Here is a 13266-nt window from a genome sequence, read left to right as displayed (position 1 = left end):
CGCCCCTCAACAAAGCACAGGGAAAATGCATCATTTAATTGAGAGGATTTCCAGGAGCTTTGTGGGGAGGGAAGCTGAGGGTTAGCTTCTTCCCTCCAGGAGAAAGTATTTACAACGCACTTCATCCCCGTCACATTTGTCATTTCAGCCTGGAATAATGTGTAGTATTCCCCCCCCCCGACACACTTTCATTCGCTGGTGGGCTGCAAATGTGCACGCTTCCCTTCAAATGTCTCCTCGGCATAATGAAGTAGGACTTTATTTCCATAAATCAACAGCCGTGCATATATCAACAACTGCCGATGGGGGTTTCACCGCTTTTCTTTCCACCGATTGCGTTCTCACTACAAGTACACGCTAATGGACATGGTTAGTGGTTGGTATTATATTATACAGTTAATATGGCTAACTGTGAATACATAGTGTTTAAGCAATAAAGCCAGCTGTTCTCATTTACAGATGTGTTTTAGTTTTGCTAGTTTTAATTACCAGTTGCTTCAGTGTCAGAAATATATGGACAAAAAATAGTAAGTGAAGGTTGTAGAGGTGTGGATCTTTAGATCTGGACGTTTTCCAACGTTTCTGGTCACATTTGAAGAACATGTCTGTGACAGGCTTGAGCATTAAGGAAGCAAGACACTCACCCATTGACCCACTCACTGTGGTTTCACCTGCTGCATTCTCACTTCAGCTCACTCGGACAATATCTGGAGATTTGATTCAGGATATGAAATTATTTCTGTAGACAACCTCTGGAGTTAAATGGATGTTTGAAAGCAGCTTCAGACTCTATAGGGTAGCTCTAAACCAAAGTAATGTCTGTTCTATTAAATGACCTTAGACTCAATTAGTAGTTATTAGATTTCACAGTAGATGGAAAGTCAGGGGTTGATCAAACATCAGCAGGATTTGTCCCCCGGGGACACTGAAGGTCTATGAGACGACTCAAACTACAGCTAAAATAGACACAGTTTGATTATAATATTTTCAATATGATATTAAAAATAATGGGACAGTGTAAGAGTTAATATTGGTCTTCTTCAGTAAGCCTTACTGTCACTGTGACCCTGTGTTCCCATTGAAAGTTTGATTTACATCACAGGTGAACAGTGCTTTTATTTCCTATTCATCTTATATAATATTATGACACAACACTAGCTCTCAGCGCCTCTGGGGCCTCTTTAAAATATTACATTTTCCACTAAATTGGTGGCCAGACTCATGTCTGCTTTTGTTTGATTTAAACATCCTGGTCTTTATTATGTGATTTTCTGCTTTCTAAGATGGAAAATAGAAAAACCTGGTCACATGTCACCCCCTGACTTTCTTTGTGCTTAAACTGATGCTGAATAAAATAATAACAGTATAGTTGCCTCTCTGAGCGTGAGCCGAGACGGAAGCGAAGACGACTTTACGTCGTCCGTTGGCAACTAAATATACAGCTGCCTGTTGGAGCTCCTTGTAAACAAACATGAAGCTTCAGCAGCAGTCAGTCCATGTCAACATGACGGTGTTGCGTGCGTAGCTGTCACAGATGGTGTCACGCAGGAACCGTAAGGCCCTTTTTTTTTGTTTCCCTTCTTTTTTTTTTTTATCTAAGCAAAGCTGTCACTGAGTTGTTGAGTAAAGTGACGGGATGAAACGTGTTCAATCACAGAGCAAACACTGCCGTGCGTGTTCGTCTGCTTATGAGAGAGAGGGTGAGCGTCACGCCACAGAAATGTCAACTAAACTTCCTCATTGAGTCAGTTCAACAAAACGCCTACACATGAGTCGCTGCTGTTTACTGAAAACTCTACGTGTCTGTTTCGATTATCCTTTTTTAGTTCCACAGTCGGGTAATTTGGAGTGTTTCAGCAGCAAAGACGATTCATTGAACTGATTTGTTTCTTGATAGTGATTAGTTTGCATTGTTTAGATCGTTTCTCTTCATTGGACAACACATAGTTGTAGTTCTACATAAACACACACTGTCTGAATGATTGGTAATCTACACACGCAGGTTAATGTTGGCGTGTGACTTCTTTGTGACATTACAGTATATTTTATGAAATTGGATAATGAACAGCCAAAGTTTTCAATTGTCTCTCTACCTCTTGTTTTCTTCGCAGATATCTTAAAGTTTGTTCCTTTGCCAAATACTTTTCTTGACCTAAACCTTGACATTTCAGTCCCCAAAGTAATTGATCTCCCACCAAATGAAGTTGTTATATTTCTATACACACACACACAGAGGTGAAAACAATAACCTACTTCCATCTATGCCTGTATCTGATCTGTTTGTAAAGCAAATTCATTAACACCATTTAAATGAAGCGTGTTGTCGTTGTTTTCTGTGCATTCGACCATTGTATTGGACACTTTCTAGCATCTTATTGACCAAACAATCAGTGAATCGACACATTTATCAGCAGGTTTAAATAACAGATCTTTGTAATTAGTGATACAAAAATGATTGTTAGTTTTGGGTTAGGGTTAAGTTTTTGGAGTGTATGTAGTGTGAGATTTTACCAGCCCCATTTTCTACTGTGTTTGTGTGCAAACCTCTCAGTAAACACCTGCACTGGTAGCTGTGAGCCAAGTCTTTGATCGAACACTTAAACGCTGTTTTTCTGTTCTGCCTCCAACTTTACACACTCCAGACAGACACTCCATCACTCCTTTATCACGAGCGACTGTCACAGGCGGCTCTCACAAGTACACAGGCCTGTCGACACAGGACTACAAAGCACAGGAGAGCTGCGAGCACTTTCACCCTGAGCCTGTTAGTGTGGATGTTATTTTGTGCTATATTCAGCACTAAATACAAAATGTACATTCTTTACACAAGCTTATTATCTTGGTTTGAGAAAGGGAGGGAGAGAGAGAGAGAGAGAGAGAGCCAAGTGGTGGTGATCTATATTAGCTGAGGCTATTATGAAGCACTGGGTTTTCCCAGTCCATGAGATGTGTTGCTAGGAAACATACCTAGAGATCGTGGGTGGAGAAGTGGTTTGATGAGGAAACAGGATTCCTCGCCAGTTTTAGCATCACATGGAAACAACTAAGAAGTGCCACGGGCATGTTGTCCCAATAGCAGAATATTGAGTTGATTTTGATTAATTAAATCTTTATGATTTGGTCTTCTGAGGTCATTGCTGTATTCAAATAGATTTTTTTTTTTTCCTTGTTGATTAATGTGCCAACAACTTCATAGCTGCAACTCTACTGAGAGCTGGGGCCTGTTTTCATTATATCTAAATGGGGTTGTGTGATTGTCATTCACAAGCGTCTGACATAATACACTTTGAGCAGTTGTTTTATTCTTATATTCATATTCTATAAAAACTCTAAATGTAGCATGGAGCATAAATATTGTTCGAGGAAGTGTAAATGTTGTAATGAGAGATTCGGTGCATCCGTTAGTGAACTTCCAGACACTCACTCATCACTTTTGTCTCTGTGTCTATATATTATTTTATTTTTATTCTTTGTGATTAAAATCAATACACTGATAAGATTCTGCTTTTCATATATTCTGCCTCCCAGGAAGCTGCACAGAGCGTTTGATCAATAGATAGTTTTACCAAATAATGCTGAAGGTGCACACGCATGTCTGAAGCAATGCTGCCCTCATCTGGTTAGCGCTTGTAGTGCGCCCTGCTTGCCACATCACGCTGCCTGCATGAGTAATGACCAGTGACATAAACCTTCGACTCGAGTATATATAATTTTAAGGGGCATATTAATAGTCTTGACATCTGCAGCATCCGACATCAAATCATGTCGGCAGTGTTTTTGCAGCAGTCGGTTCGTGTGGCAGTTGTTTAACGGAGCTTTATGGAATTTCAGATCTGAAATATCTCTGCTCACAAAGACCTCATTTCGTGACTCTCCCCTGTGCCAGGTTTCTGTATTTAAAGACCACACTGGAAAGAAACGGCAGCCGAGTGTGTTTTAACCTCTCCTCCGCTGATGTTGAGCCCAGGCACAGTGTGAGTTTGGCTCTAACAGAGCAGCAACATCTGATCTCTCCGAGGATGTAATCAGGAGCAGAGGTGTAAATCTGCTCAACGGAGGAGAGAATTAAGCTAATGCAGCGAGGAGCAGTGAAGCAGAAGGCCGGGCTTGTTGTATTTCTCCCTCGGTCAGCGTGCTGTCTGCAGGGCTGCTGCCTCTTTAGCTCTCACAGACAAGACACACTGTCAGGGCCAAACAGTAATTGGTCAGAGGGGACGACACGGAGAGGAACGCCTAATTACTGAGGAACAGATTTGACCCCATGGGCCTCGCACACGTACAAATGCAGTGAGGTATTTATGTGCTGGTGATATGTGGAGCCTGAATTTAGGCCAAATTCCTTCAAAGCAAAGTCACCGAAACAAGTGTTGTTGTTGTTTAACGTTAAGAAGGATATTTGAATGTTGCACAGACTGATGTACACGTAGAGTTTGAACTGTTTTCACATCTGCTGAAAAGGAAGATTTCTCTGTTGTGTAAGTGTATTGAATTATAGAGAGTGCAGAGATGGAAAGAGTACTCAAGTAATTTAAGTACAGGTAATGGTCTAAAGATGTAATCAAGTTAAAGTAAAATGTAGCTTGTTTCTTTTTTGTCTCGTGCAAAAAGGACAATGGGACACAAATCTCACATGAACTGTTTTTAATTAAAGGCAAACCTTTACAAATTAAAGTGCTAACAAAATAAAACATGTAAAGACATAATGTATCAGTCAGAATGGGTCAAAGGTCACAAATGTCACTCACCTTAATTCACCTGTCATCATTCACTGCCAAAGTTTCTGGGGCGTGAATTATTTTCTTGAATTTATATTCGGGCCAACTTTTTTTTACTCCGTAACAGATGTGATCTAAAACGTAGCGAGGTACAATACTTTCAAAAACAAGTGGCTCAATGAAAAGTGTAAAGCTCAGGTATGGATCCTGATATAAATGGTCGTACATTGTGAATAAGTGTAGAATTGAAGGATGCTGTGAGTCTAAAGAGGGCCGTATTATTTTAAATTTAACCCGCCCAAATTTGTCCTTCCCATTGCCATACACCTTTTGTCCTCTGGGGGCAAACATGACCCCGCCTGGTTTGAATGTTATTTAAAGCATAATCAAGTATAATTTGTTAAACACATGTAGATTTGGGGATTAGGCAAATTGGACACTCTAAATTGACAGTAGGTGTGTGTGTGTGGATGGTTGTTTGTTTCTATGTCCCTGTGATGGACTGGTGAACTGTCCAGAGTGAACCCCGCCTTTGACCCTATGTCAGCTTGTTTTGGAATTTAGGGCAAAAGACCTTGTTTACATAGAAGTACACCCTGTTTTTGAGTTCAAATAAAATGTGAACAACAAATTATTTGGACTGTTTGACTTATCACAGAGATGTACATGTCAAAGTTTAGTGAGGATTTTTTTAATGGCAGCATAATCACACTATTTGACTATTATTCCATTTGGAATTTAAGGCTAATGAAACCTAATTTAAATGAACTTTGACATTGTTTTTGAGTAAAAAGAAATAAAATCATGAAAATGATTCTGACTGTAGTTTACTGTCAGAGTCACATGTGTTGATAGATCATCACACACTGGTATATGTCAAAGTTTTGTGAGGATGCTGTTTTTAAACCACTTCAATGGCAGCAAATAATCACAACTGTTGTCCTCCCGTCTGGTTTGACTGTTTATAAAGCATGAAGTATAACTGATCACCCACATCTCTGTTTCAACTCTTTAGTCAACTTTCCAACTCCTTACTCTGACTTATAAAACGTGGCAACATCTTATTTCCAAAACATTCAGAGTGTTTAGGATTTAGCAGCTTCTATTGATGGAGTTGCAGCTGAATATCTCTCTCCTTCTTTTACAGACACACAAGAGAAACTTCAGTTATCATTAAAACTCAACTGAGAAGTTGACTCAAAAGTTTATTAAAAACATGGTGGACTCTTTAGAAAAGACCCAGAGTGGGTGTAAATACAAAAATGCTCATTCTGCTGAAATGAAAACATTAATTTATCTCAAAATATTTTTTTAATATTGCATTTCTGCCAAATGGAAACATTGTCACCTCAATCTTACAGTCAGAGCTGCTGAAGAATTAACTTTTTTTGCAAAGTATTAACCAGTGTCACTTTATTTCTCATGTCACTCTACGTTCAAACATATAATGAATTAATGTACCTGTAAACTGTCATCTGCGTTATCTGCTTTGCTTTGGTCTTCCACTGGGGGGAGACTCTGAGCATGACAGGCCCCCCTGCCTGCACAAAGGGATAATGTTGTTTACACGGTCCAAATGAATGACTCTAACTGGGCCTTTCATGGCTTTATTGGCCTTAAATGTATCTAATTGTCTGGTAATTACTGGAGCGCAATAAAGAGAGAGTTCACAGATGTCAAACTCATGCTGCCACATGTTTTAAAGTCAGGGCTGTTCACAGAGAACAAGTCTTATTTACGCAGAGTCACTGTTGATTCCAGCAGGTGCTGAGTTCTAATCCCAGCAGTAACATGTGCTGAAATATAGATGCAGAACGTAAAATGTAGAAGTAGCTGTGTGTGTATGTGTGATGTCACCTCTCACCTGCAGCAGTGTTTTTGTCTTTCTCTCTCTTTCTCTGCTCAGCCTCTCTGACCTCACTGTGATTGACTTGATCTACCAAAGAAAAGGTCTCATGACCCCCAGAAAGCTGGAGGAAGCAGGGGATAAAGGCAGACATGACAGGGCCAACAAAAGACACAGAGAATTATTATTTTACAATGACATGGGGGCTTGAGGTTATTACACCGATGCCACGTTTGACGACTCTGAAGTCCATGTGCATGAAAAGCAGCAAATGTTTATTCATGGCTGCTCCTTCAGCACAATCATGATTTCTGAGGTCTGTCTCTTTGTCCCTGATTCAGAGGCACAGAGCAGCAGATGTCAACGAAACACAAAACAAATCAACAAGGTTCTGAGATATGAAACATAAAAACTGCTGTATGTGCCTTTCAATTGGCCCTGCTCACAATAATATAGATCATAAATATGTAATCCTGTGTTTGAAAGTGGAGTCTTGTGCTCTCACTTGTCTCAGTGGCCAACAGTAATTAGCAGCACTGGGTGTCAGACACCTCACAGGTCGTGCTGTGTTTCACGTGGGGGTTAAATGCCACTCCCCCTCCCACGGAGGCCGCTGCTCTGCCACATCTGTACAGCGCGTGGTCCAGACGACACTTCTGAGCCAAACAATTGCACCCAAGGTCACGGAGAGGAGGAATGTAGTGCAGGGGGCAGGACAGCACCACGGATCCCCCCCTGTATTTCAAAATATCACCGTTAAACCAAACCTGCATGTATAAATTCAAATAATTACAAGTCCCTACAGTTCAACATAAATAGTATATCTGTGTATAGCGGTATAGTTTGTGTGTTTAAACGTGTTAAACCTAAGTATCGGTGCACTTTTGTTTCTGTCAGTCGAAACTCCGACTATTTAGTCCAGAACCAGGACGCACCATGGTCTAACAATGTAACCAAATAACTTAAAACGTCGTTTTCTACAGTCTTAAACGAATTAACAATGAATTGCCACTAATAATGCTCAACTATATCTCTTCATATTTTAACTGCGTTTCCTCTGATTCCAGCCCAGTTCTACTCCTGATGTGTAGTTGTAGACAGTTTTAAGTACACTCTGTATTTCTTCAGTGAGCAGCAGTGTTTCAGGGGCTGCGTGCTGCACGGACACATTTTCTTCCACGAGCGCCTTGTTGACACTAAACTCGCGGCGCTTGTGAAGTGTTTATTGCAAACGAATTTCTTTGAGGAGACGCTTGGCTCTTGTTTGGGTTTGACACTGTCCCGCAGAAAGTTGAGCAAATTCAGCTCGCAGACGTTGAGTGCGCAACGACACGGGGAATTATGAACCATTCTATTGTCAACGAGGTGTCACAAACATTTATTATTACGATTTTACATTTATTTTTATGTATAAGGCTGTCGATGTAAAGCTGTTATTACTAACATAAAGATGTATGAATCTGACAAACTTCTAACCAGTGACACACAGTTTGCCATACTTAATTGATCCCAAACATTTTGTGTATATATGTATGTGTATAACAGGAACGTATGTGTATATACATAGAATATTACGTCAAACAAAGATAACGTTTCAAACACTTTCTTAAGACATCATAGACTTTTTTACTTTGTGTCCCAATGTTTTGTGTCATATGTATGTTTTTTATATATATATATATACTTTCTCAAAAAAAAATCAAGCAAAAAAGAGACATTTACTCAGGTAACCTCCTGTATTTATTTATTTATTACTTTGAAAAACATGTTCTCATATAGATCAAATTTGTCTTCCACGCGTCTCTTCGTTTGGTTTTAATAAAACGCCGCCTGAATTTACCCCAGTCCGTGTACGCTCTGCTGCGTAATTACGCACAGATAATTCCACCCCATTAACTTCCCTTAATTTGCGAGTATACAGTGTAGTTAAAGCAGTATCGATATCTATGCTCGTTGATACGGGGGTGGGTGGGTGAGAGTGAGTGGGAGGAACAATACAACGGGGCTGACGGAGACAACAAAAAGAGGTGTGACCATTCGAAAACTTTTCTTTAAGTGGCACCTGGAGAGTCTGCGGCTGCTGCGCATAAATACTCCTCCCTCTGAGGACGAGTTCAGTCCTGAGGGAGACGCTCACACACCAAGATAAGGTTTTTGGGGAACCTGTGACAGTGTGGATTATGAACGCTTTTGGACACCAACCATCGAGCCAGCAGCAGACCAGCCCTCTTCAGCACCACAGCGCGCAGGAGCTCCTGGACATGGCCGTGTACTGCGACAACTACGGTGTGTACCAGCAGAACCTGCACCACCATCACCCGCAGAGGCCGGCCACGCACGCCTCCACTTACGGCCTCGGAGAGTACACGTCCCCGTCCGCGAACCCCTACCTGTGGCTGAACGGACCCGGCATCAACTCCTCTCCGTATCTGCCCGGGAACAACAGCGCGTCCTACATTCAGTCCGGATACGGGTCGAACCACCAGAGGCAGTTCTTACCTCCTCCCACCGGCTTCGGTGGAGCAGACCTGAGCTGGTTGTCCATCTCCAGCCAGCAGGAGCTCTTCAAGATGGTCCGGCCTCCTTACTCCTACTCTGCCCTGATCGCCATGGCCATACAGAACGCACAGGACAAGAAGTTGACTCTGAGTCAGATCTATCAGTATGTGGCTGATAACTTTCCTTTCTACAAGAAGAGCAAAGCTGGCTGGCAAAACTCAATCCGACACAACCTGTCACTGAACGACTGTTTCAAGAAGGTGGCGCGGGATGAGGATGACCCCGGTGAGTAGTTTATAGTATTTATTTTGTATGTAATGTTTAATTAAGTAAATTAAATGTTTTAGCAGAAAGTTAGTTTGATGATCAATGAATAGGCATAACATTTAAATACACTGACAGCCATTCACGTGTCTAACCTGTTTTTATTTTTTTTCTTGATCTCCAGGTAAAGGAAACTACTGGACGCTTGACCCCAACTGTGAGAAGATGTTCGACAACGGGAACTTTAGGCGCAAGAGGAAAAGGAGAGCTGACATAAGCGGAGCCGACACCAACTCTCTGCCCGTCAAGTCAGAAGACGGCGGCGCACACAAACTCTCAGACACCGCCAGCCTGCTGAGCTCGTCCCCGCCCAGCCTGCACGGCTCCCCGGCCTCCACTGACCCCAAGTCGTCGCCGTCTCCCTCCGCCGAGCACAGCCCGTGTTTCAGCAGCTTCGTGTCCAGCGTGAACTCGCTGCTGGCGGCCAGCGGCGGCGGCGGCGGCACCGAGGGCTCCCGCGCCGCAGAGCGGGACTACAGCAGCGCGAACCTCGGGGGATTGTCCCACAACAGAGAGGGCATGTCCGGACTGGGCTCCTACTCGCCCACTTTAATCTCCGCTCCTTTGAACTCTGAAAACAACAGAATGAACTATTACACTTCAGTACAGAGCCTCTCCAACCATTTCAGTGTTAATAACCTCATATACAGCCGGGAAGGAACTGAGGTGTAGACGCTCTGTCTGAACTCTCCAAGTTTCTCACTGTACTGGATGATAAACTGCTGCCTTTAACTCAAGTTAAACATCAGAAAACATTTCAGTGTGACAGAAATAACAGCTCTATTATGGTTTGTGATCAGCAAACGATGTTTATTTGTAGAAATGAATTCCCACAGAGATGTATTTCATATGGATGCCTTATTATAATTGTCTTTTTTAATATGTTTATAATGTAGCTGCTCAGTGGGACCAAGTCTTAACTCTGTCTTAAATAAGAACAAGAAGGAGACACGTGTACAGAAATTATTTTTCATAAGAAGAAACATGTATTTTTTAGGTCGAACTGTCTTTTTGTGTTTTATTTAAGCTCATGTTGACGTTTGAATAAAAGTCATTTATTGTAACTCACGGTTCACGTGTCATTATATGGAACTTTGGTGTCGAATGAAATAAGAAGGTTAAATAATGTTTTAAACTCTTCTTAGTGAGCTATAATTATATTATACAGTATATGCCGGTGTTGCAAATATACTACATGTTTACAAATGTTCTGGTTTTATAAGAAAGTAAAGCCGTTATTGCCTCAGAGGATGTCGGGAAACCTGAAGTCAAGTATCTTTAAGCAGTTAAGTGTGGAAGACGGAGCCATTTTACGCCTGTCACTTCCTATATCCCCATTTCAACAAGCAATCAGACCTTTAACTTATTTCTGCAAGGTTCAAAAGTTCAGCTTTTTGTCTGGGCTTGGATTTGACTCAGTCTCTGCCTGTTTGATGTTAACCTGTTGGTCGGATATTCCACCTGTTCCCATCTATTCCCAACTTATTGTACTATAAAATGACTGTTCTCTGTGTGCACGCTGTTAATGGGACGGTTCCTCGACATGAACAGTGCTTTTGTTGTACTTATGGCCCAGTGGATACAACACTGTTTGATACTTAAACAGAATGTTCAAGTGATTTAACGCCCTGCTCCATCTGTCTTATTTTCAAACAATATGGATATGCAGTGAATCAAAGCCTGTAAATAAAAGAAAACACCTCTTAATTGGTCAGTAATTGAACTCACTCAGGCGCTCTGTGGTCTGGAATAAAAGAAAAAAAATTAATTGACATGACATCCGTGTCCCTTGTTGGAACACAATGGAGGTTGGCAATTCAAGAGATCCCCTCCTGGGCTCGAATGAAAATATTGCCATCTGAAGATCTGGGAACAAATTATCTCCCACAGGCCACGTTGTGCTCCATTATCTGTGGAGCGGAGCCTCAAATCAGACAAAGAGAGTTTTTTTTTTGTCACACAGGAGCAGGTTCTCACAGAAGCGGCCACGTTTTCTCTTGAAGTCCTCATCACGTCCAGTCAATGGAGTAGAAAGCACATTCAGAGGCCTTTTACTCCTTATTAATGTCATTTATTGATCCCTCACTCGAGTGTGTTACTCTGTCACTCGGACTGGAATTGTCAGGATATATTAATTCAGTATTAAATCAAAGGAGAGTTCATTTAGTTGAGTTGAGATCTACTTTTTGGGTACAAATAATAGTGTAGACTCCACTACTTCTATTGTTTTTATAGTTTTACTTGTTAATTTGGCGAATCAAATATAAATAATACGTTCTGATTTATTTTTTAGGATTATTGCACTGGTAATTGTAACCTGTAGCATTTATTTCTGATACCTTGTGATTTGATGTACTTTTACTTGTAGGTCCCCGTCCACCTTTGTTATCAATTTACAACCCCCATGCATGCAAGCAAACAATGCATTCACCTCCACTACATCTATACTCTCCATGTTTCCCCTCTCAGTTGTCAGAAATGTAACGCTCCGGTGCCCTGTGCCTGAAGGGCACATTTAGCTGCTGCACATGAATATCAGTCAGGCCACCATGTCTCTGTGCTACCTGCTTGAGGGCCCCCTGCCTCGGGGGGCTAAAGGCCCAGGCCCTGTAGAATACGTCAGCATAAGGGTGGCCCCGGTCCCCATACATGCCTCATGGGCTAAACCCATAATGATGGGTTTCAGCCTCAAAGGGTCATCCCTCCAAAGACGAGGTTGGCTCATAATTGAAGGAGCCAGTTTTTCAGAACTGGATTATTTTAAACCTTTTTCTGAAAGTTAGATACACACGGCAACTCTATGGATGAGTATTTCCTTCATCTGAAGAGACTTAATCCAAGTGTCACACAGAGAGTAAATAAACACATACACAAACATGACAATTGCTCATCAGTATCCTAACCATAAAGTCCTGAAGAGACGTCGCCAGACTGGGACCTGGAGGCTTGTCCACATTAGACAGTGAGTGATGTGATGATGTATCACTTCTGGATAGAGTTGCACTCGGCAAAGTGAGAAACTTAACTCCCATTAGCTCTTAAGAGAGATCTACTGATAAATAAAACATCCACCTCTCTCTGTCTCACACACTCACACAGAGCTATATCTTGTGATGTCTTGTTTCTGATTATGTGGACATGCTTGAGTAACTTAAAGAGCTGCTCCGTATGGTAATCTGTTGGTTTTGTAAAGCATTTAGGATTTCAAGCAGGGCGACGTGTCCAAGGCCTAATGATTCTCCACAGGTCATATAACACTAAGTTACAGTCAAATCTGAGGGGTAATATGAAAAGAGAGACTGCGTGTCTGACCCCGGTGAAGAACATGATAGCTTGTCCATAGGGGGGCCGAGTTAAATCTGGGTCTACGCTGAAAATTCACATCTGCTTGTAGCAGTCAGTGGCCATGATAGGGATGATTTCTTATATTACAGCTCAATCTCTTGAGGAAGTTAAATATTTAAGAGAACAATATGATGACAGCTTCTGGGGAAGCCACTGCACGGCTTTAAGTGCGGGGTCTTTTCACTGTGTGTGTGCAAGTGATAGCTGAGGCGAATGTCTATCACTCGGCATGACCTGATTCGGTTTCATCATTCCCCATCAGAGGCCCATAAAATGTCTGACGTATGAGCCGATAACGGCGTGGGATCCTTGCTCCGAACAAGCTGCCATATGGATTATTTTATACGGAGAGTGAGCCGGCCCATTGCAACTTGGCACATATCAGAAAACGTGCAAATATTCACCACTTGTCATTTGCGCATTTATTAAGTCTTTATTTTTTAGATTTGACTCAAACTGTCAGCTACAGACGGATAAATGACGTCTAATTAGTGTTGAGTGCTAAAATATCACATTTATTCTGTTTTATTTCATATA

The 13266-nt window shown here is 41.7% G+C and overlaps 1 protein-coding gene across 1 annotated transcript; it reads left to right on the top strand.

Annotated features, from left to right (window-relative positions):
- Positions 1–8588: 8588 nt before the first annotated feature.
- Positions 8589–10153, top strand: foxi1 (forkhead box i1). The gene is made up of 2 exons (XM_044014334.1): positions 8589–9345; positions 9509–10153. Exons 1-2 carry the CDS (start codon positions 8742–8744, stop codon positions 10054–10056), a joined length of 1152 nt encoding a protein of 383 aa, XP_043870269.1. The 5' UTR covers positions 8589–8741; the 3' UTR covers positions 10057–10153.
- The last annotated feature ends 3113 nt before the right edge of the window (positions 10154–13266 follow it).

Source organism: Solea senegalensis, linkage group LG18, assembly GCF_019176455.1.
Source record: "Solea senegalensis isolate Sse05_10M linkage group LG18, IFAPA_SoseM_1, whole genome shotgun sequence".
NCBI lineage: Eukaryota > Metazoa > Chordata > Actinopteri > Pleuronectiformes > Soleidae > Solea > Solea senegalensis.
This window is presented reverse-complemented; position numbering and strand designations above follow the sequence as displayed.

Excerpts from the sequence above, each read along its gene's own strand:
- foxi1 (XM_044014334.1), top strand. The coding sequence starts at position 8,742 with ATGAACGCTTTTGGACACCAACCATCGAGCCAGCAGCAGACCAGCCCT. Across the intron at positions 9,346-9,508 it reads GCGGGATGAGGATGACCCCG|GTAAAGGAAACTACTGGACG; the intron begins GTGAGTAGTTTA and ends CTTGATCTCCAG.